The 23,943-nt window shown below is 47.3% G+C and overlaps 1 protein-coding gene and 1 pseudogene across 2 annotated transcripts in view; both read right to left on the bottom strand.

Moving 5' to 3' along the window:
* The window catches only part of NRROS (negative regulator of reactive oxygen species), a 28,269-nt gene extending 6,779 nt beyond the window's left edge, over positions 1 to 21,490 (bottom strand). The window contains exons 1-2 of one of the 2 annotated variants that reach the window (XM_003926201.3): positions 21,308 to 21,490; positions 2,648 to 2,768 (exon numbers count right to left, since the gene is read on the bottom strand). In XM_003926201.3, coding sequence (XP_003926250.2) covers positions 2,648 to 2,755 — 108 coding nt within the window. In that variant the 5' untranslated portion in view covers positions 2,756 to 2,768; positions 21,308 to 21,490. Of the gene's footprint in view, positions 1 to 2,647; positions 2,769 to 11,147; positions 18,084 to 21,307 lie in introns of those variants that run through there. The other variant, XM_074404041.1, reaches the window with a different exon arrangement.
* LOC104651122 (uncharacterized) lies at positions 18,636 to 21,313 on the bottom strand (annotated as a pseudogene).
* Positions 21,491 to 23,943: the final 2,453 nt, after the last annotated feature.

The raw sequence follows: 23,943 nt of genomic DNA, 5'->3' as shown, positions 1-23,943 counted from the left end.
TTAGCCCATAATCCCAGCTACTTGAGAAGTTGAGACACGAAAATTGCTTGAATCCAGGAGGCAGAGGTTGCAGTGAGCTAGGATGGCGCCACTGCACTCCAGCCTATGTGACAGAGCGAGACTGCCTCAAAAAATAAAAAAAGAGAAGATCCAAGCCCCTGTTCATCAGGTGCTGAGAGGTCACAGCCCTACTTGCAAACAGGTTTTAACTATGGGGATTGAGGACAGGGTTTCTACCTGGAGTTGAATCCCACCTCTGTCATTTATTTCTGTGTGTCCTTGGGCAAATCATTTAGTTTAAGTCTGTCAATTCCTCTGAAATATGGAGAAACAAATAGTATCTGCTTCAGAACATTGCTGTCAGATCAAACCAGTGGCTGCTCCTGAAGTGCTTAACACAGCACCTGGCACACAGCCGGCACTTGGTGACGGGTCTCCACCAACTGTTACGACTATTGCATAACCCCAAAGCCAGTGAGGCACAACCCGTGGTATGGCAACATCTTCATTTCACCCAAAGTTGCTTTGCCTGGGAGGCTCCCCTCCATTCTGGATTGATAAATATCACAGTTTAAAAGGACCTGAGAGCTTGTCACTGTCCTGAATTGTACAGAGAAGTAAAGTGGGTCTGGAGGGGAGTAGTGAAGAGCCAGTGGCAGTGTTGGGACTGGATCCCAGGGCTCTGCCCAGTTCAGTGCTTTTGCTGAGCAGGGTTCTACTCTGATTGTGCAGAATAAGGAGGCGGGAGGGACGAGGCCACCCAGGTCATACCGCAGAAAGCACACACGCCAGAATGCTTTAATTCAGCCCCATGATTTGCAACACTGGCAAAGACAACAATCAGCCATAGGATGTCATTTAGGTGTCGAGGAAAAAAGTGTTTTTGTTTGTTTTTTGAGATGAAGTCTTGCTCTGTCACCCAGGCTGGAGTGCAGTGGCATGATATCAGCTCACTGCAACCTCTGCCTCTTGGGTTCAAATGATTCTCTTGCCTCAGCCTCAGCCTCCCGAGTAGCTACAATTACAGGCCCCCGCCACCATGCCCAGCTAATTTTTGTATTTTTAGTAGAGACAGGGTCTCACCATGTTGGCCAGGCTAGTCTCAAACTCTTGACCTCGTGATCCTCCCACCTTGGCCTCCCAAAGTGTTGGGATTACAGGCATGAGCCACCACGCCCAGCCTAAATGTTTCTTGAGCAGACTTTTGATATCATTGTTATAGGTGAAGGAGAAAATTCCTGGAAATGTCTCAATTTTGAGCCAAGTGTATTTCCACATATAGGCTGAAAGCCCTGGAGAAGGTACCTGTAAAGGCTTGAGTATCCACTGTCTGGGTCTTCTTGGCCTGAGCATGGCCCAGGCTGTTGCTCTGCAGTGCAGCCTGGAAGCAAGCCCTCCCTACAGCTATATAAGCCTTAGCTATCGACTTGTCCACAAACTCCGAGGTGAGCTTCTCCAACTTTAATGCACCTCACCCAGATATTCTCATACCATCAATGCAGCTCAATCATCCAGAGTTTTTTATTGCTGTTGTTTTCTTTCTTTCTTTCTTTCTTTTTCTTTCTTTTTTTTTTTTTTTTTCTGAGACAGAGTCTCATGCTGTGGCTCAGGCTGGAGTGAAGTGGTGTGATCTTGGCTCACTGCAACCTCTGCCTCCTGGATTCAAGTGATTCTCCTGCCTCAGCCTTCCCAGTAGCTGGGATTGCAAGCATATGCCACCACACCCGGCTAATTTTTGTAATTTTTTGTTTGTTTGTGTTTTGAGACGGAGTCTCTCTCTGTCACCAGGCCAGAGTGCAGTGGTGCATTCTTGGCTCACTGCAACCTCCGCCTCCCAGGTTCAAGCAATTCTCCAGCCTCAGCCTTACAAGTAGCTGGGACTACAGGCATATGCCAACACACTCGGCTAATTTTTGTATTTTTAGTAGAGATGGAGTTTCACCATGTTGGCCAGGATGGTCTTGAACTCGTGACCTCAGGTGACCCACCCACTTTGCCCTCCCAAAGTGCTAGGATTACAGGTGTGAGCCACCACACCTGGCATTTTTTTTTTTTTTTAAAGACAAAGTCTGGCTCCATCACGTAGGCTGGAGGGCAGGGGCATGATCTCAGCTCATTGCAACCTCCACTTCCCTGGCTCAAGCCATCCTCCCACCACAGCCTTCAGAGTAGCTGGAACTATAGGTGTGTGCCACCACGTCTGGCTGATTCTTGTATTTTGTTGAGATGTGGTTTTGCCATATTGCCCAGGCTGGTCTCGAACTCCTGGGCTCAAGTGATCTGCCTGCCTAAGCCTTCCAAAGTGCTGGGATTACAGGCATGAGCCACTGCACCCATCCTGAATCATCCAGATTTTTAACAAGTTGTTCTTTTTCCAGGAGGCTGCCCTAGGCTGGTCTCAGATGCCTCCTGTTCTCAGCAGATATGAGAAGGGTGGGGCAGGGACTGCCTGGCTTTTCTCAGGCAGCATCTTAAAATCCTGTGGTTAAAGAGCAGCTGCACATAGCACTGTGCTAGGCAGGCACAGAGTGATTCAGCCTTCTTCATTCTTTGCCCTTCCTGATGGACAATCTGTCAGCTTTCCAAATGGACCAAACCTTGTCAGGACAGGAGCAACTGACAAATCAGGGTTCAAGGGAAAACTCACCAACTTGCAGCCCCCTTGGGAAGCTGCTGTGGCCGTTCCACTTCTGTTCCTCCAGTCCACTGTCAAGAAGTGAAAACCCAGGCAGAGCCAAAAGGGCAACAACTCCATCTCAAGGGCAGCCCTGTGGACAGAGAGCAAGGAAGAAGCAAGTAAGAGAAGGACATCCCAGAGGCCTGCTTTGTATTCTTGGGAGAAGAAGCCAGTTCCAATTCTACGTGGTCTTGGAGCTCTGTGGAGCTCACAGCTCCATAGAGATGCAACCCACAGGTTACTCAAATACCTCCATTAAGCCAAGCCTTCCAGCCTTTCACTGAAACTGTTGACAAGAACTCAATTTCATTTTGCCTCTACCATTTGATGGACGTGTGGCTGAACACTAGACTTCAGCGAGTCCAGCACAGAGGGAGACGCAAAAGCTTGAGTAACCAGGTCTCCAGTCACCTGGAGTTTCCCATATTTTGTAATTCTGCTGAAGTTTCCCTGCCTCCAGCTCCAATCGGCCTGATGCATCCCCTGAGCTCAGGAAGTATTTGCTGAGTGAATGAATGAATAGTTGAAGAATGAACTGAGACTGAAATATGAATCATAGCCTCTGTCCCGCAGAGTTACTAACCATCTTGCTGACAGGCAGCTATTACAAAAGCATTGATATCTTTGGTTAAGTCATTTGACTGTGGCCCTTTGAAAAAAGAGGTTTAGCTGGGCATGGTGGCTCACCCTGTAATCTCAGCACTTTGGGAGGTTGAGGGGGGCAGATCACGGGGTCAGGAGTTCGAGACCAGCCAGACCAACATGGTGAAACCCTGTCCTTACTAAAAATACAAAAATTAACTGGGCATGGTGGCACGTGTCTATAATCCCAGCTACTCAGGAGGCTGAGGCAGGAGAATCGCTTGAACCTGGGAGGTGGAGGTTGCAGTGAGCTGAGATGGTGCCATTGCACTCCAGCCTGGGTGATATATTGCATTTCCCTATGGCTCTGTCTCAAAAGAAAAGAAGAGGTTTGATATTTTGCCTGGATAGGGGGGGAAATGGAGGGGAAAATGAAGAAGCAATCTTCAGATAGAATAAAGATGATTAATGAAACGTGGTTGCCAGCCCTCTTGCCTGGCCAGTGCACACAGAACAGCAGTCATGAGAAGGCTTGAAATTATATACAAACCAGGAGAGATCCAGAAAGAAGAAGATCCATAAGGAAAATGCAATATATCTCCCACCATCACATTTGTCATGTGAACGAAGGCCCAGAGATACTACCTGCTTACTCGAGGCTGCGGATGACCTTAGTGGTGGAGCTGAGAGCAGCTCGCTCCCCGAGCTCCTGATGAGTCTGCGGCACAGTTTCTCCCAACACCGAGGCTGCATTCACTGCTGCCCTGCTGGGGACCTGACACCCGGTGCACGCCCCAGCTCTGCATTCTGCAGACCCAGAGGCAAAAGCATTCCATTCTGCCCCCTTCCTTGACATCCACCCGAGGCCCCGTGTCCGCCCTCCCACCTTCTCCTGGGCCAGCAGCACCAGCTCACCCCAACTGTTCACTCCAGCTACTCAGGGGCCTTTCTGCTGAGCACATGTAAGCCCTCCTCCACCCCTCCTCTTTCCTTTCTTCAAATGCATTTAGGTATCCCGAAGGCTCATTCTACCTTCTGGTTGAGATCTGAATGCTCACCAGGGAAAACAGACTAGCTGAAGAGCTAAGTGAAACCGGGTAAGTCAGCTTTCACTTCAGGCCAGGCCAACTCCCCTTACTACAGAGAGAATCTCCAATGCAGAATTCACCAGAACTTGCCAGACACTGGGAATTCCCTTCCAGACCCACCTCTGCACCCACACAGGAATCATTACCTTGTGGTTGGCACAGGGCATAGAGGGCAAAAGCAGAGCTGTATGGGCTCCTGACCTCAGGATCCCCCCAGCACCCTTCCTCTGAAACCTGGGATCACCGTCACTGCCCACTATGAAAAAAGGTTGCATAGTTTCAGATTTAGCAAATTACAAGGCATCATTTCAATGCTAGATACATCCTTATACCAACAAGTTGTTTATCTGACATTCAAACTTCACTGGGCATCCTGAATTTTATTGAGGGGAAATGGGGAGATAAGAACCCTCCTTTCCTCTCTGCCTGCCTCTGTCAGGCATGGGGTGGTACCCACTTCTGTGACTCTGATCTTTCTTTCTTTCTTTCCTTTTTTTTTTTTTGAGACTAAGTCTTACTCTGTCACCCAGGCTGGAGCACAGTGGCACGGTCTTGGGTCACTGCAACCTCTGCCTCCCGGGTTCAAGTGATTCTCCTGCCTCAGCCTCCCAAGTAGCTGGGATTACAGGCACCTGACACCACACCCGGCTAATTTTTGTATTTTTAGTAGAGTCGGGGTTTCACCATGTTGGCCTGGCTTGTCTCGACCTCCTGACCTCATGATTTGCCTGCCTCAGCCTCTCAAAGTGCTGGAATTACAGGCATGAGCCACTGTACCTGGCCGACTTCGATCTTTCTAGAACAGCAAGCGCTGTATATTGAAGAACTCAATCTAGATGTGTAAGGGGAAAGAGTGCAGGTCCTTCAGCGAGAAGGTAACCTTCAGATTGGAAGGCAAGATAGGCCACGTGTCACATCCAGGAAGGGCATTTTAATTTATGGGTCATTAAGAATTTTGCAAGTTTAAAATATACCCTCTTCTTCCTCCTAAATTCAGCGCACCAGCCCAGAAAAACTCTTGCTGTGGCCCTGGGCAGCTCCTTCTGGCAGGAAGCAGCAGGATATCATGGGAAGATTATGGAGTTTGGAACCAAACAGAACAGAGTTTGAATTCTGCCTCTGTTACTCATTGTTTGTCCTTCAGGAATTCAAACAAAGTATCCAAGACTCAGAGAATCTGTCTACAAAGTGGGAATAATAATAACTATTCCAGAGTTGCATGAGAATAAACCAGTCTCACATATGTGAAAGTGCTTCCTTAGCTGTGAAGGCAGCGAGTGACACAATTATTACTTATGAGTTCCGAACACCAGTGAGCTGATTGAGTGCTGGCTATTCCTGTGTAATCTCCAAGATAATTCAACAGATACACAAAGTCTAAAATAAAGGCATGAGTAATGTGACTGGATGGATGAATTATACCAGCTAGATGTGTAAAAGGTATGCAGGAAGGTTAGATTAAAAATTGTACATAGTAAATTGCAGAGCAAGGCTAACCTTGCGCACAGATGACTATGCTGGCTGAGAGCAGTTTGTCCCCAGAGCCATGCCTTCCCCTTCCCTGCTCTGCTGGGTGTGGCAGGGCTCTGACTTCTGAAGGTTCTGATCCCAAACTCTACTGTCAGCTGGCCTCCAGCTGGTTTAGTCAATGGAAGATACTACTGGGAGCTCAGACAGCAGAGGGTAGAAAGAATCCAGGGCATATCTCTCCCTTCCTCTCTGCCTTGGACAGAGACATCCGGAAGTGACACCACCTCCTCGTCTTTGTATTTTTGCTTTGTTTTATTCTGTTTTTTTTGAAATGGAGCTTTGCTCTTGTTGCCCAGGCTGGAGTACAATGTCGCAATCTCGGCTCACTACAACCTCTGCTTCCTGGGTTCAAGTGATTCTCCTGCCTCAACCTCCTGAGTAGCTAGGTTTATAGGTGCGTGCCACCAGGCCTGGCTAATTTTTGCATTTTTAGTAGAGATGGGGTTTCACCATGCTGGCCAGCCTGGTCTCGAACTCATGACTTCAGGTGATCCACCCATTTCAGCCTCCCAAAGTACTGGTATTATGGGCATGAGCCACCACACCTGGCCCACCTCCTTCTCTTATCCTCACCCTACCTAGGTGAGATAAGAGGCTTCCTGAAGTTGCTCATCACTGTGCTGACTGTGTATTTGCTGCTTGGCTTCTCAGCCTCTTCCATCATGCATTGCCACTTTCTTGCATTAAACACCCTCTGTTTTAGATAATCTGGGCAGTTTCTGTTTCCTGATTGGACCCTGACTGATACAATCAGGTAAGTGAGAATAGCCATGACCCAGTGCTAACTTAAAGGTAAGTAATGGGCCGGGCGCGGTGGCTCAAGCCTGTAATCCCAGCACTTTGGGAGGCCGAGGCGGGTGGATCACGAGGTCAAGAGATCGAGACCATCCTGGTCAACATGGTGAAACCCCGTCTCTACTAAAAATACAAAAAATTAGCTGGGCATGGTGGCACGTGCCTGTAATCCCAGCTACTCAGGAGGCTGAGGCAGGAGAATTGCCTGAACCCAGGAGGCGGAAGTTGCGGTGAGCCGAGATCGCACCATTGTTGCACTCCAGCCTGGGTAACAAGAGCGAAACTCCGTCTCAAAAAAAAAAAAAAAAAAAAGGTAAGTAATGACTGTAAAGAAATAAAAGGCTGTCAAAATACGAGACCACTGAGGTGGAGAAACACTTCCTAGAGTGTGTAGGCACAGAGAGCTTCCTCAGAGCCACGGCACTGCCAAGAGTCCAAGGTAAACAATCTGCTTGCCATATCTCACTGCAAAATCCCATGACTCATTCCCTGTGTGCACAGGACTGCTTCCTCTCCTCCCACACAACCTCAGTGGTGAGGACTACGCCACAGTGCCTGCAGCTGTAAGAGGGCATCTAAGCCAGCATGTGCCCAACATGCAGGAACAGGTGGAAAGCCCAACAGCTTCCCAAGGGGCTGCCAGCTGGTGAGTGTTCCTGGGACCCTGAGTTGCCTATTGCTCTCTCGACAAGGTTTAGCCCATTTGGAAAACTGATGGATTCTTTTTATTTTATTTTATTATTATTTTTTGAGATGGAATCTCGCTCTGTCACTCTGACCCTCTGTCCTAGGCTGGAGTGCAGTAGCGCGATCTTGGTTGACTGCAACCTCCGCCTCCCACATTCAAGCCATTCTGGCTCAGCTTCCTAAGTAGCTGGGACTACAGGCATGCACCAGTATGCCAGGCTAATTTTCGTATTTTTAGTAGAGACAGGGTTTCACCATATTGGCCAGGCTGGTCTCAAACTCCTGACCTCGTAATCTGCCTGCCTCAGCCTCCCAAAGTGCTAGGATTTCAGGCGTGAGCCAACGAGTATGGCCGAAAACGGATGTGTTCTAACTGGTTATGATGGAACGCTGTGAGTCCACTGCATAGCCACCCCTTCTCTATGAAGATGTGGTGTTGCCTTTTTAGGCAAATAAGACAACATGGTTTTCTGCCTCTAGACCTGTGGAAGACAGTGGTAAAAACTGATTCATTCACAAAAACAACATGAATGGAGATTGTATTTTGTAACAAGAGAACACTGACAGTGAGGAAGTAGAACATACAGCAGCTGCAGAGTCTCCTTTGCTTTGGAAATTATGTTTGTTTGCGATCAGGTGCGCCGGCTCACGCCTGTAATCCCAACACTTTAGGAGGCCAAGGAGGGTGGATTGCTTGATCTCAGGAGTTAAAGACCAGCCTGAACAAAGTGGCAAAACCCTGTCTCTATAAAAAAAAAAAAAAAACAAAAATGGGCACTGCAGCTCATGCCTGTAATCCTAGGACTTAGGGAGGCCGAGGTGGGCAGATTATGAGGTCAGGAGTTCAAGACCAGCCTGGCCAACATGGTGAAACTCCATCTCTACTAAAAATACAAAAATTCGCTGGGCATGGTGGCACGCATCTGTAATCCCAGCTGCTCAGCAGGTTGAGGCAGGAAAATCACTTGCCCGGGAGACAGACGTTGCAGTGAGCCAAGATCACGTCATTGCACTCCAGCCTGGGTGACAGAGCAAGACTCCGTCTCAAACAAAACAAAACCAAACCACAACAACAAAAATTGGCTGGCCTTAGTGGTATGCACCTGTAGTCCCAGCTACTTGGGAGGCTGAGGCAGGAGAAAAACTTGAACCTGGGAGGCGGAGGTTGCAGTGAGCAGAGATTGCACCACTGTACTCCAGCCTGGCAACAGAGCAAGACTCTATCTAAAACAACATCAACAACAACAACAAAAACTGGGTTTTGCAATGTTGCCCAGGCTGGTCTTGAACTCCTGGGCTCAGGGGATCCAACCTCCTAGGTCTCTCGAAGTGCTAAGATTATAGACGTGAGCCACCACACTTGGCCCTCAATGTTAACTTCCCAGATTTTTTATCTTAGAAAATACACACTGAAACGAAATTAAATGTGTGTGTATATATGTGTGTGTATATCTATCAATTATCTATTTATCTATCTATCTATCTATCCATTGAGAAAGGGAGAAAGAGAAAGCAAATGTTAACAACTGGGGAAGAGTTATGGGAATCTTTGTAGTATTCTTGCAGCTTTTCTGTAAGTTTAAAATTTCATGTAAAATAAGAGTTACAAAAGATTAACACGTACAAGTTGTTTGTAAAGAGGACATTGTAATACTGATTAGATTTATGTAACCTAGGACAAATGACTTCTTTTGAGTACTGACAAATTATCATAGTTTTAAAAATCTGTGCATAAACTAGTTTTATTTGCAGTTTTGCTTGGAGAAATCATTCTTACACCAAACAAATGTTTTTGTGAAATCTATTTATTGCTTAAAACATAACCTAGTAAAGGGGCCGGGTGCGGTGGCTCATGTTTGTAATCCTAGAACTTCGGGAGGCCAAGGCGGGTGGATCATGAGGTCAGAAGTTTGAGACCAGCCTAGCCAACACAGTGAAACCCTGTCTCTACTGAAAATACAAAAAACCAGCTGGGTGTGGTGGCAGGCTCCTGTATTCCCAGCTACTCGGGAGGCTGAGGCAGGAGAATCACTTGAACCCGGGAGGCAGAGGTTGCAGTGAGCTGAGATCGTGACACTGCACTCCAGCCTGGGTGACAGAGTGAGACTCTGTCTCAAAAAAAAAGAAAAAAGCATAACCTGGTAAAGGTAATAAGAGGAGGGAGGGAGGAGAAAGGCAGAGTGACATTTGGCCCAAACTTTAAATTCAATCTGAAAACTATTCAACCTTTGATAATTGAGGTTTGGATTATTTTCATAACTAGCTACCAAAAATTTTTCTTAACTAGCTATCAGATTTAAGGGAGTTCCTTAAAACTTTTGGAAAGATACCACGTAGTCCGGTCCCTTTCTCTAAATATAGGCCATAAAATATATATTTTTAAAACTGAGATATAGGGCCGGGCACGGTGGCTCAAGCCTGTAATCCCAGCACTTTGGGAGGCCGAGGCGGGTGGATCATGAGGTCGAGAGATCAAGACCATCCTGGTCAACATGGTGAAACCCCGTCTCTACTAAAAATACAAAAAATTAGCTGGGCGTGGTGGCGTGTGCCTGTAATCCCAGCTACTCAGGAGGCTGAGGCAGGAGAATTGCCTGAACCCAGGAGGCAGAGGTTGCAGTGAGCCTACAGCTAATTTATATTCCATTTTATAAATATTTCAGATTTAGTTTATCCATTCATTCATCAGTTGTTGGACATTTGGGTTGTTTCTACTCTTTGGCTGTTATTTATAATGCTGCTATGAACATTTAATCCAGGATACCCTATGGTTTTTTGTTTTTTTGAGACAGCATTTCACTCTTGTTGCCCAGGCTGGAGTGCAGTGGCACGGTCTCGGCTCACTGCAATCTCCGCCTTCCAGTTTCAAGTGGTTCTCCTGCCTCAGCCTCCTGAGTAGCTGGGATTACAGGTGCCCACAACCAAGTCCAGCTAATTTTTGTATTTTTGGTAGAGACTGGGTTTCACCGTGTTGGCCAAGCTGGTCTTGAACTCCTGACCTCATGATCTGCCCGCCTTGGCCTCCCAGAGTGCTGGGATTACAAGCAGGAGAATCACTTAAACCCAGGAGGTGGAGGTTGCAGTGAGGAGATCCTGCCACTGCACTCCAGCCTGGGAAACAGAGCAAGACTCTGTCTGGAAAAAAAAAAAAAAAAGACAATTTCAAAAAGAATGTTCAAAAAGTAGTCTTTACTACTCTTACTGCCTGTAATCACCCAGCTGTACCACTGGCACCCTTCACATTGGCCATTAGGACTTGGATCTCCCTCTGAGCCTAGACAAATGAGGGGGAGTTGTATCACTTGAATTTGTTGGAGCGCTCCTTGAATGTGTGGTCCTGAGGATTTGCGTGAGAAAGATCAGTTTTGTTGCACATGGCTCTTCTAGCAAATGCACATTCATTGAAGTTTAGTAACTGACCATCCTTCCAAGAAGAACTGCAACGTTTCTGAAGGGACTACTCACCACCATATGGAGGTGCGAGCACTCAGGCCAGAGAGATGAAATGGGAGGCTCATGGTGGCTCGGGGAAGGCAGTGTGATGGTTCCCAGCAAGGGTTAAATGCAGATCTCTGGTTCCCACTGAGCCTTGCACTCCTGGTCAGCCAGGGCTCTATCGGGGCTTGTGACAGGAGACTCTCTCTGGGAATGGATGAGGCTCTGCCTCCACCTGGAGGGGCATTTAGGGGTCACAGCAACCCTTCTTCCCTTGGGCCCTTCTCATAGTGACTCCAGATAGCCAGTGTAAGAAGCCCGCTTTGAGCACCTCCCTGCTCAGCCCTCATTACCTCAGCATGGCAAGTAAGCCAGCTGGCTTCCCATGTGGTCAGCATCAGCCTGGCAGAACCAGCAGAGGTCAGTTCATCTCGTCCTGTTCCATGGCCACAGGCTGCATCTGGCCACAGATCCTAATAAATGCAAATCTGCTCCCATTGCGAGTTAACACCTTGCTCTTGCATGTTGGTGATGGCTGGTGGTGGGTCCTCGCTGTCAGCTTTCAATAGAAGAGACCCAAGTCATCTCTGCTGATAGGCACTCAACTACGTAACAGGTTAGCATCTAATTCCCTTCAGTATCACAAGGTTGTTCCCTCTGGTCACTTCTGAGAAAGTGACTACCTGCCACTGCCTTTCTCCATAAGAAGCAGCAGGTGGGATCTGTGTTGAGAAGGGACCCTGGACTAGGGAAAGAGACCTGGGCCCAAGGCTGGCTCCTTCACTCTGGTGGTGGCCATGGAGGACAACACTTGTCTTGCTGACCTCACAGGGTTGTGTCAAGACTGAATGAGAGAGTGTGTGTGAAAAGGCTTTGTCAGGGCCAGGCGAGGTGGCTCAGCCCTGTAATCCCAGCACTTGGGAGGCCGAGGTGGGCAGATCATCTGAGGTCGGGAGTTCGAGACTAGCCTGACCAACATGGAGAAACCCCATCTCTACTAAAAATACAAAATTAGTCAGATGTGGTGATGTATGCCTGTAATGCCAGCTCCTTGGGAGGCTGAGGCAGGAGAATCACTTGAAACTGGGTGGCGGAGGTTGCGGTGAGCCGAGATTGCGCCATTGCACTCCAGCCTGGGCAACAAGAGTGAAACTCTGTCTCAAAAAAAAAAGAAGGAAAGAAAGAAAACAAAAGCCTTTGTCAATATAAGGGAATGTTTTGGACTTGAAGTTCAGTGAGCAGGGGACTCCCACCAAGTCCTCCAAGGCCTGCAGGAGGACACTCCCCCACTGGAGGTGGGGGCGATGTTTTCTCTAGTGAGACAAAGTAGTGTGTTAATTAAAGGGAAAGCAGAGTTCGTCTCTGCAAACAGCAAGCTGGTGTTGAAGGAAATACAGTGAAGGAGAAGGAGCTTTTGTCCCTTCCCCCACCACTGGGAGCTGCAGTATGTGGACCCTGGAATGTCCGGGGGGGAAAGAGCACCCAGAGTCCATGGTAGGCTGTGGGCGGGAATGACAGGTGGTGGCAGAAGCTTAGTGGCCACAGTGGAAAAACAATGAAAATACATCCCCCTACCCTGACTACTTGGTTTCCTTGAGAAAGTGTACCACTGAGGAATGAGATGATACGGATTCCTGACATTAGACCAATTCAAAGGTCAATTCAATGATATTTAAGGTCTGAATAATTGCTCCTAGATTCTGTCCACAGCTCATGCTTAGTGAGTGCTCACCCTGGAACGCGTGCTATACCAGGTGCTTTACATATAATTGCCACAAAAATCCCGGCAGGTAAATGTTATCCATCCCATTTCACACTTGGTCAATGGAGGCTCACATAGGTTTAGGCCATATAGCTAGAGAATGTAAGAGCTGCAATTCAAACCCAGGTCTGTGACTTCTGCATCAACTCAACCTCAACACCACAAGCCCTAGCCATCCTGGAATGCCTGCAGTCCTTGACTAAATCACGCACGCTCACACACTGTTTCCTCTGCGGGAAAGGCTCTTATGCTGCTCTTCACCTGCCAAGCTCTTATTCATCCCGCCAGGCTCAGTGCTTGTATCACCTCCTCATCACAAACTAATAGTTCAGTGGAGCAATAATCCACTAATTCATATGACAGTATATTATAGGTAGTTATAGTTCCTGCGGCAGTTTTCTAATTTCTCATTATTTGATTTTTATGATTATGACAAGGAATGTGAACAGTTACCAGGTACTGTTAGTCATTTAACCTTTCCCCAACAGCATACATCTACCCATCTATCTATACTTCTGTCCATCTTTCTTTCTCCTTTTTTTAGAGGTTTCACTATGTTGCCCAGGCTGGAGTGCAGTAGTTATTCACAGATGGGATTGTAGCACACTATCGCCTCAAGCTCCTGGCCTCAAGTAATCCTCCTGCCTAAGGCTACTGATTAGCTAGGACTACAGGCACACAACGCCACTCCCAGTGCATTTCTTTTCTTTTCTTCTTCTTCTTTTTTTTTTTTTTTTTTTTTTTTTTTGAGATGGAGTCTTACTTTGTCACCCAGGCTGGAGTGCAGTGGGACGATCTCGGCTCACTGCAATCTCTGCCTCCCACGTTCAAGCGATTCTCCTGCCTCAGCCTCCTGAGTAGCTGGGATCACAGGTGCCCACTACCAGGCCTGGCTAATTTTTGTATTTTTAGTAGAGACAGGGTTTCACCATGTTGAACAGACTGGTTTCGAACTCCTGACCTCGGGTGATCCACCCTCCTTGGCCTTCCAAATTGCTGGGATTATAGGCGTGAGCCACTGCACCTGGCCTTATGGTACATTTCAAAGTACATTGCAGTCATTGATATACTTTCCCCTAAATATTTCAGAATGCGTATCAAGTGATTTGTTTTTTTTTTTTTTTGAGACAGAGTCTCACTCTGTGACCCAGGCTGGAGTGCAGTGGCACTACAATCTCCACCTCTGGGGTTCAAGCGATTCTCCTTTCTCAGCCTCCCAAGTAGCTGAGATTCTCCTGCCTCAGCTTCCCAAGTAGCTGAGATTACACCACCACGCCCAGCTGATTTTTGTATTTTTAGCAGAGTCAGGGCTTCACTATGTTGGCCAGGCTGGTCTTGAACTCTTGACCTCAAGTGATCCACCCACCTTGGCCTCCCAAAGTGCTGGGATTACGGGCATGAGCCACTTCGCCGGCCTGTGATTTAACTTTTTAAAAACATTTCTACTTTGTCAATATTCTCGGTCAATTTCATTGAAGAGCATCCTGAGATTATAAAGTTTGACATTTTATTTGGGGAAATACTGTTTATATGTTGTTAAAGAAATTCTGTCTTCAATAGCAGCAAAGAAAAAAAAAAAGATGTGATAGACTCTGCCTTAGTGTGCTCAGCTGAAGTCAGAAGGAAAGCAGCTCACAGTCAAGAGTGAATGACTTCTATCTGCCTTAATGCACTACTCTTCAATAGGTGTTTATATGTGTGATGATGAAAAATAATACAGTTTTCATGGTGTCATTTCCAGATTGTAAAGGTGATTATTTTGTCCTTTCCATATTCCCTCAAATAATACTGGCAAGCTGTTCTTAGCTGATTTTTCTTTCTCTAGAACTTACTTGAATTCACAAAAGAATAGGAGTAGTGTGAATGTTATAAATTCCCTTCCTAAAATACAAAAATAATTTTTAGGAAATTCTTGGATAAAGCCAAGATAATTGAATTATAACTTAATGCTATTGGCCAGTAACAATAATAGCACTTGAGGTTGCAAGGCTTCTTACAGACAAATGATCTCATGTAATATTTGCAATAATTCCATGTAGTAGGCATTAGTATTTTCTTTTTTTTTTTTCTTTTTGGAGACAGAATCTTACTCTGTTGCCCAGGCTGGAGTGCAGTGGCTCGAACTCGGCTCGCTGCAAACTCTGCCTCCTGGGTTCAAGTGATTCTCCTTCCTCAGCCTCCCAAGTAGCTGGGATTACAGGAATGCACCACCATACCTGGCTAATTTTTGTATTTTTAGTAGAGATGGGGTTTCGCTATGTTGGCCAGGCTGGTCTTAAACTCCTCACCTCAGGTGATCCACCTGCCTCAGCCACCTAAAGTGCTGGGATTACAGGCTTGGGCCACTGCACCCGGCGTTCATTTTTTATTGTGATAAAATATACATAAAGTTTGCCATCTTAACCTATTTTGAATGTGCAGTTCAATGACATCAAGTTGAGTCACATTGTTGTGCAACCAACTTTTCTGTACACCCAAACTAAAACTCTGTATCTATCAAACAATAACTCCCCACTTCTCCTCTCTGGTAACCACTGTTCTTTCTTTCTCTATGAATTTGCCTATTTTAAGTACTCATATAGGTGAAATCATGCCGTATTTGTCCTTTTAGCTTGTTTTACTTAACTAATGTTTTCAAGGCTTATCCATATCGTAGCATGTATCAGAATTTCATTCCTTTGTAAAGTGGAATAACATTCCATTGTATATATTTACGTGTGTGTATATATATACATACACTATATTCATTTATTGATAGATATTTAGATAGATATTTTGGCTAATGTGAATAAAGCCAGTGTATACACATCTGTTTGATTCCCTGCTTACTATTTCCATTTTACAGATAAGAAACCCAAGACTCAAAAAAGCCAAAGTGGGCCAGGCACGGTGGCTCGTGCCTGTAATCCCAGCACTTTGGGAGGCCAAGATGGGTGGATCATGGCGAGGTCAGGAGTTCCAGACCAGCCTAGCCAGCACGGTGAAACCCTATCTCTACTAAAAATACAAAAATTAGCTGGGTGTGCTGGCACATGCCTGCAATCCCAGCTACTTGGGAGGCTGAGGCAGGAGAAATGCTTGAACCCAGGAGATGGAGGCTGCAGTGAGTCGAGATCATGCCATTGTACTCCAGCCTGGGCAAAGTAGTGAGACTCCATCTCAAAAAAAAAAAAAAAAAAAAAAAAGCCAAAGTGAATTGCTCAAATCACATAACTTGTATTTAGTGAAGCCAAATCAAGAACTGAGCTTAGGCTCAGGCAGGAGGTGCTAGACATGTAGCTTCCTGGAGGAATGTGTCAAGTGAATGTTCACTGGAGGTGCAGGTATGTATTTTTTGGTAAACAGCCATCCCATGAGCCCCTACCCCAGCTGCCTGGACCCCCCTCTTGGAACTCCCAGGGTCCCCATCATGATCCAAGAACCAAGAAGATGACAGCTGATCCAACAGAGTCCCTCAGGACCCCGGTGTTGATGACAGTGTCTATTCTGAAGGTCAGTGCCCGTGCCACGTGGTGCCTGATATTCTGAACAGTGCCCCTGAGTATGTCATGGCACCATTGCCTTCTATGGAGAAGAAATAAGATAGGGGCTGTCAGAGGCCTTCAAAAGGAGCCAGAGATGGCCGGGTGCGGTGGTTCATGCCTGTAATCCCAACACTTTGGGAGGCCAAGGTGGTCAGATCATGACGAGGTCAGGAGTTCGAGACCAGCCTAACCAGCACAGTGAAACCCTGTCTCTACTAAAAAAAAAAAAAAAAAAAAAAATTAGCCAGGCATGGTGGTGCTCACCAGTAATCCCAGCTGCTCGGGAGGCTGAGGCAGGAGAATTGCTTGAACTTGAGAGGCAGAAGTTGCAATGAGCCGAGATTGCACCACTGCACTCCAGCCTAGGCGACAGAGCGAGACTGCATCTCAAAACAAAACAAAAAAACAAAACAAAATGGAGCCAGAGAGCCTAGAAGAAAACGGTATGTGGAAAAAGATGAGAAGCCAAATGGAAGCATCAGGAGCTGAGGAAGGGTCCAATATTCTAGAACAAGAGAAAGGCCATTGAGGGAGGCCCGCGAGGAGATCTCAGGGTGCCAGGCTGCATGGTGACAGGGAGACCACTAACTTGCTGAAGTTGAAGGAGGTGGTCCAGGGCCAGGCAGGGACCCTGGACTTCAGGGTCCCCACCGACCTTGCAGGCCGAGGGAAAGGCTCAGCCTTGGTGCCTGGTGGGACCACAGAGGGGAGACACTGGAAAGGCAGAAGAGACCTCATGAGATCAAGACTGGACCAGGAGAGGAGTGAATGACAGTAGGGAGGATCAGCAGGAGTCCGTGTCCAGTTGACATCTGAAATGGAGTGACATGAGCTTAGGAGAACATGATGTGTACCCCAGGGTTAGCCCCTGCCAGGCACTGTGGGTGTAGGGCTGCGTCAGACACTAAGGTCCTGCTTGAGAACAGACAGATGAAAAGATGGTGCCTTCAGTGCTATCTCCTGGGAGAAATCCCGTCCTGATCCTTCTCTTTCTTAGAGTTGGCAGCAGAAAGTTTCTTGGTGCACATGGCACAGCACCTGACTTAGGCAACCTTTTGGGTTGGGGCTGGAAGAGGAGAGTCCCTGTGACCTCACCAGGCTTTGTGGCCGAACTGAACTCATCCAGTACCAGCCTGCTCCTCACGCCCACCTCATGGGTGAGGACCATGACCGGGTTCCACTTCCTCCTTTCTTCACTCTGTTAAGTCTGAAATCTCTCCAGCATTAAAGCGAGAAAAGACGCATTTGTTTGGTCTCAGCATCTGAATCTATTCGTTCTGGAAATTGGTTGGTTTTACCCACTCACATTCATTTCTCCTTTTGGTAACAACTCCTCAATTTTCTTTAGAAAATGTTCAGTTGTAGTAAAATACATAAAACATGAAAATGATCATCATTTTTTTTTTTGAGATGGAGTCTGCTCTGTTGCCCAGGAGTACAATGGTGCAATCTTGGCTCACTGCAGCCTCAGTCACCAGGGTTCAAGCGATTCTCCTGCCTTAGCCTCCTGAGTTGCTGGGATTACAGGTGCCCACCACCATGTCCAGCTAATTTTTGTATTCTTAGTAGAGACAGGGTTTCACCATGTTGACCAGGCTGGTCTTGAACTCCTGGCCTCAGGTGATCTGCCTGCCTCAGCATCCCAAAGTGCTGGGATTATAGGCGTGAGCTACTGTGCCTGGCTGTAAGTGATCATCTTAACCACTTTTAAGAATACAATTCAATAGTAGTAAATATACTTATGCTGTTGTGCAACCAACCTCCTTCCTTTCTTAAAAAGTCTGTGTTTGTTTGGGTCTGATCTCAACTCCTGGTTTCAGGGTGGGGCCTATGAATAAGGCTGGTCCCATTCATAGAGAATGAGAGCACGCCATTTTCCTAACACAGACTCATCACAAAAGCCAAGCCCATGAGAATCAATCCAAGGGCAGTTGCTAGAACTCATGGAAAGGAGCCTTGCTCTTTCTGTTTCAGATGCCAAGCCAGTGGGAATATAGTTGGAGGTGCAGGCAGCCATCTTTGCCGCCAGCTCCAGGACTCCTGCCAATGAGACCCACAGAAAGGAAGGCAAAGCTGAGAAATGAAGGTAGATGGATTCCTGGCAAAGTTGTTTGAGCATTTGGACTCAGCCATGCCTGAAACTATTTATAGACTTTTCAGTTATTTAAAACAATAAATCCTCTTGTTTTGCTGAGGCTAATTTGAGGTTTTTTTGTTTTGTTGTTTTGTTTTGTTTTGTTTTGTTTTGTTTTGTCATTTGCAACCAAACCAATCTATCTAAGAATGTGAATATCTAAGAATTGGGTTTATTGTTGCATGTGAGGCTTATAAGATCCAAGCATCAATGTCGTTTTTCCTTCACCTCACCTCTCTGAGCTTTCAGAAATTGTCACCTAACCTAGCCCAGAGCCCCATCACAGATTGAGCACATGACATTTGTTTCATGATGAAGTTGGGAAAAATGGCTTGGGAGGAAAATGAAAAGAAAAAAAAAAGATAAATGCTTGTCACTGATGCGCAATGACGCATTAAAAAGCATCAGTAAACACAGACATCTATAAGTATGTAATAGACAGCATGTCCTAAGAAAGATAGTGTTTTTCAGTCATGGTTGAAAGTCCACCCTCTCCTAACTTATGAGACTATACAATGGATCTATGCATGACATGAGGCACAGTCATTGCCCATAGGAGCATCTGGCTTACACTTTGCAGTGTGGATACACAGAGAATGCAGGTTGTAATCAGTACTAGCACCTCTTTTCCAAAAGACTCAAGACCAGAGACAGACAAGTCAATGTATTCTTTTTTTTTATTTTATTTTTGAGATGGAGTTTCACTCCTGTTGCCCAGGCTGGAGTGCAATGGTGTGGTCTCAGCTCACTGCAACCTCTACCTCCAGGATTCAAGCAATTCTCCTGCCTCAGTCTCCTGAGTAGCTGGGATTATAGGCATGTGCCACCATGCCCGGCTAATTTTGTATTTTTAGTAGAGTTCAGGGTTTCTCCATGTTGGTCAGGCTGGTCTCAAACTGCCAACCTCAGGTGATCTGCTCGCCTCAGCCTCCCAAAGTGCTGGGATTACAGGTGTGAGCCACCGTGCCTGGCCGGTCAGTGTATTCTCAATGCAGATCCCAGAACAAAGATATTGGGAATCTACTCTCTGTTTTAGAGTTTACCGTGCATGTCTCATCATCAAAGAGGAGGAACTCTTGGAAGATGGGTTTAAAACTATGAGAGATTATATTTATATGGGTTTTCGTGAAGTTTCCATGAGGGTATCCATTAGATGAACTCAGGGTGTGGTGGCTCATGCCCATACTCCCAGCACTTTGGGAAGCTGAGGCAGGTGGATTGCTTGAGCCCAGGAGTTTGAGACCAGCCTGGGCAACATAGCAAGACCCTGTCTCGACAAAAAAATTTTTTTTTAAATTAGCTGGCATGTTGTTATGCACCTGTAGTCTTAGCTACTCAGATGGCTGAAGCGGGAGGATTATTTGAGCCCAAGAGTTTGAGGCTGCAGTGATCTGTGATCATGCCACCATACTTCAGTCTGGGCAACAGAGCAGGAGCCTGTTGCTAAAAATAAAGAAAGAAATAAAAAATTTTTAAAGTAGTGCCTTCTTTGTGAAGCTGAGTTGTTTTTTTTTTTTTTTTTTTTTTTTTTTTTAACATAAAGACATGAGTTAAGGTTTTTTTTTCCCCACCCCCCCACCCCCCGCCCCAGGCCCATGATTCTATAATCTCCTTTAGGAACTCTCAGGCATAGACATAGAAACCTAAGGGGTGTGTGAGGAGAATAAATATGACTCAGGGATGTAAAGCCCAGCAAAGCCCCAGCATTCACAGGAACAGTCTGTGTGTCACAGCCAGCGAGTAAAAGGCACACAGGAAAGCATGGAGAGCCACCTCCATAGACTCTGAATGTTTCTAGCATCCAGACTCCTAATAGACTGTATCCATCATGAGGAAGCCTCCAGCGGGGTTCCCTCAGCCCCTCTGGAAGCACACCAGCCCCAACCAGCCCTGTCCAGAGGCTCCATCCTTAGGACCCTGACCCAGCCTCCTCCAGTCCCTGCCACCAACTGGAATGGTTCACCTTCTCAGAAGCAGCACAAAGCCACATTAGTGGCTCCTTCTTTCCGTCTAGCTCCTGGGTACATGGGGGTGTATGCTGACCTCTTCAGAAGCTGGCCCACATGGAGAGGCTACGAGGGCTACAGAAGGGCATCGAGTCTTAGTCTCCTTCTGATAAGCCATGGATCTAAGACTAGGCTAGCTGGCTGGGCTGCTGGGATTACATCTCTAATCCCAGTACTTTGAGAGGCTGAGGTGGGTGGATGACCTGAGGTCAGGAGTTCAAGACCGGCCTGGCCAACATGTTGAAATCCTGTCTTTACTAAAAATTCAAAAATTAGGCAGGTGTGGTGGCACACACCTGTAATTCCAGCTATTCAGGAGGGTAAGGCAACAGAATTGCTCTAACTCAGGAGGAGGCAGAGGTTGCAGTGAACCAAGATTGTGCCACTGCACTCCAGCTTGGGAGACAGAGTGAGATTCGTCTCAAAAAAAAAAAGACTAGGCTAGTCATGGATCCAAGTCACAGAGCCACAGTGAATCTCCCAAGCTTTGCACATCTTCACAGCTGAGCTGTGTTCCCAAGGCCTTGTACAGGCCTGGCACATGGAAGACATCTGTGAACATGTGTTGCTGTTCACCAGTCTTAGTGTCTTCATCTATGAAATAGTGGTTCTCAACCCACGTTGTGGGGCAGGAGAGGAGATCCCAGCGCTCAGCATGCTGAGTGTGCACAGAGTGGTCTCATCACATCTAGTCGCCCAGCCCAGGAAGGCAGCATCATTGTTCCCATTTTGCAGATGAGAAAACTGAGGCTAGGAAACCTTAACGGCCTGCTCTCATGCTCCCTGCAGAGCCAGGAGTCAAATCCAGGTCTGAGTCTGAAGCCCTCGTGGTTTCCACTACACCGCACCACCTTTTTCACTGTAAGTGCTCCTGGAGGGAGTTATTTCCACCTCCACCCAGAGCTGCGGCCCCCACACCCAGCACAGAATCGCCGGCGCTTGGATGCAGCAAGCCACAGCTTCCTGGGCAGCCCTCAGCCGCGGGCCACGGACGCTGACTTCCTACCACCCATCCTCGCCGAGCTCGCCCACCTGGAGAAGGGCCCCGGCTGTCCCCAGAGGACGCCCCCACATGGGAAATACTCACGGCTCCCGCAGGCCCAGGCGGCTCCGCGGGGCGCATCCTCTCCGGGGGCTCCAGCCTCCTCAAGAGCAGTCGAACGCCGGGCTGGGCTGCCTCCTTTCTCTGGGGCATCAGATTATTTTAGCACTAGCGGAAGGAACAGACGGAAACTGAAGTCACATGGAGAGCGGGCTGCTCAGCGACTCAGCACTCAGGCTCACTTAGATCGCGCTTCTTAGAGGGAACTGCAGCGCGGGGCGCGGGGGATGGGGCGGGCTGAGGGGAAGCGAGCCCCTAATACCTGCCGGGCTTAGTCGCCAAGCATTGGGGATATTTTAATGATTTTCCAGCAATGCGAACTAGGCTCCCCCGCTTTCTTGCCTTCTTAGAGCCTTAACAGGGCTGGGGGTGGCCAGCTAGGGATCCTTGTCTGGTGAGGTCTGCTGACCCAGAAACTTTTCTACAGGGTTCCAGCCAAGGACCAAGCTGAGGCCGACTTTGGGAATGGCAGCACATGGTTCCCACTTGTCAAGAGGGACAGCCTGCCATCTGGAAGAGTCAGCCACTCAGCTAGTCTGTCTTTTTATCCACTCAGCTAGTCCTTATGGATAATCTCCTTTCATGGACCCTCGCTGTGTTAAAAAGCAGTGGAACTGCTTTGTCGTGAACTGTCAGGGAGTGCCATGAACTTCTGGATCATAGACTGCATGGGTGAGGGTTTTTGTACCTGATGTGTAAAAAGTTCCCTGCCAGCTCTTGCCAAGGATTCAAAGGAATAAGAAGTATCGATAATATCACCATCATCGAAGGAGCGCCAGACACCGTGCATTCTCCCAGAGCTCCTGTTCTTGAGAAACTACTGTTGTCCAGAGAAGGTGAAATATTTACAGGGTCTGCTGCATGCCCAGTGAGTGACGTGGACCACCATACTAGTGGGCTCAGAGGAGGGGTCTCCAGTTCTGATCTCTCATTCCCCTTCAAATCCGGAATGCTGGGCTTGGCGCAGTGGCTCACTCCTGTAATCCCAGCACTTTGGGAGGCTGAGGCAGGAGGCTCACCTGAGGTCAGGAGTTTGAGACCAGCTTAGCCAATATGGTCAAACCCTGTCTGGATGTTGTGGCAGGTGCCTGCAGTCCCTGCTACTCTGGAGGCTGAGGCAGGAGAATCACTTGAACTCAGGAGGCAGAGGTTGCAGTGAGCCGAGATTGTGCCACTGCACTCCTGCCTGGGCAAGAGAGTAAGACTGTCTCAAAAAAAAAAAAAAAAAAAAAATCTTGAATGTTGAAGTGTCCTGCAGAATTGGGTCACCTCTCTTGTAGCCTGTGATTTCTGATTCTGTGTACTGTTGTTCATTCTAAGAGAAGAGGAACAGGTCCTTTCTACTCCAAAAACCCAGCAGATTGTCTCTGCTCTCTACAGTATTCAATCCTGGCGGGACACAGTGGCTCATGCTTGTAATCCTAGCACTTTGGGAGGCCAAGGTGGACCCCTTGAGTGCAAGACTAGCCTGGGCAACATAGCAAGACCCTGTATGTACAAAAAAATTCAAAAATTAGCCAGAGCTGGTGGCATGCACCTGTAGTCCCAAGTATTTGGGAGGCTGAGGTGGGAGGATCACCTGAGCCCAGGAGCGCTGAGGCTGCAATATGCCAAGATCACGCCACTGGACTCCAGCCTGTGCGATAGAGTGTGACCCTGTTTTTTAAAAAATAAAAATAATTTTGAAAATATATATTCATTCATGATGGTAATAACAATGACATGAATGAAAAAGCTAAATAAAGATCAAATTGTTGCAAAGCCAGGTGTCTGATTCAGGCCTCTTTCTCTTCCGTATGCACATTCTGTACTTCATGTCTTTTCTGTCTACCAATCTGTTGTTAAATCCCCAATTTTAATCTCTAGTGCCAACATTTTCTTCCATGAGAGAAGGTCCAGGCTTGCATTTTTAACTATCTACTGGTCAATCAACTCCTTATGTCCCAGAGTCACCATAACATGATATATCCCAAACTCAATTCTATTTTTTTTTTTTTTTTTGAGAGGGAGTCATGCTCTGCTGCCCAGGCTGGAGTGCAGTGGCTCAATCTTGGCTCATTGCATCCTCTGCCTCCCAGGTTCAAGTGATTCTCCTGCCTCAGCCTCCTGAGCAGCTGGAATTACAGGCACCTGTCACCATGCCTGGCTAATTTTAGTATTTTTAGTAGAGACAGGGTTTCACCATGTTAGCCAGGCTGGTCTCAAACTCCTGACCTCAGGTGATCTGGCCACCTCAGCCTCCCAGAGTGTTGAGATTACAGGCGTGAGCCACTGTGCCCAGCCCCAAACTCAACTCTTATCCTTTGTTTCAGCAGTTTCTCTCCCTGTAAAGCTGTCGCATTTTATGGCATGTTTCAGCCCAGGCAGTCCAGCCCTCACAGACTCCATCCTTCATTGCTAACTGACCACCAATTCCTGCTGATTCTAGCTCAGAAATGTTTCTTGAATCCAACCCTGCTCTTCGTCCTTAGGCTGTTGCCCTGAGTCTAGACCTCATTAGCTCATGTCTGGACCACATTAATAACCTCCTGAAACTGGCTCCCTGCCCCTAATCTAGTCCCTCTCCAATGTCAATTCCCCCTAGCAGCCACGGGCATCTTTCTAAATTGTGTATTGATGCC

The sequence above is a fragment of the Saimiri boliviensis genome, chromosome 8 (genome assembly GCF_048565385.1).
Source record: "Saimiri boliviensis isolate mSaiBol1 chromosome 8, mSaiBol1.pri, whole genome shotgun sequence".
NCBI lineage: Eukaryota > Metazoa > Chordata > Mammalia > Primates > Cebidae > Saimiri > Saimiri boliviensis.
Note: the sequence above shows the minus strand (reverse complement) of the source record. Positions and strands in the feature narration are given on the sequence as shown.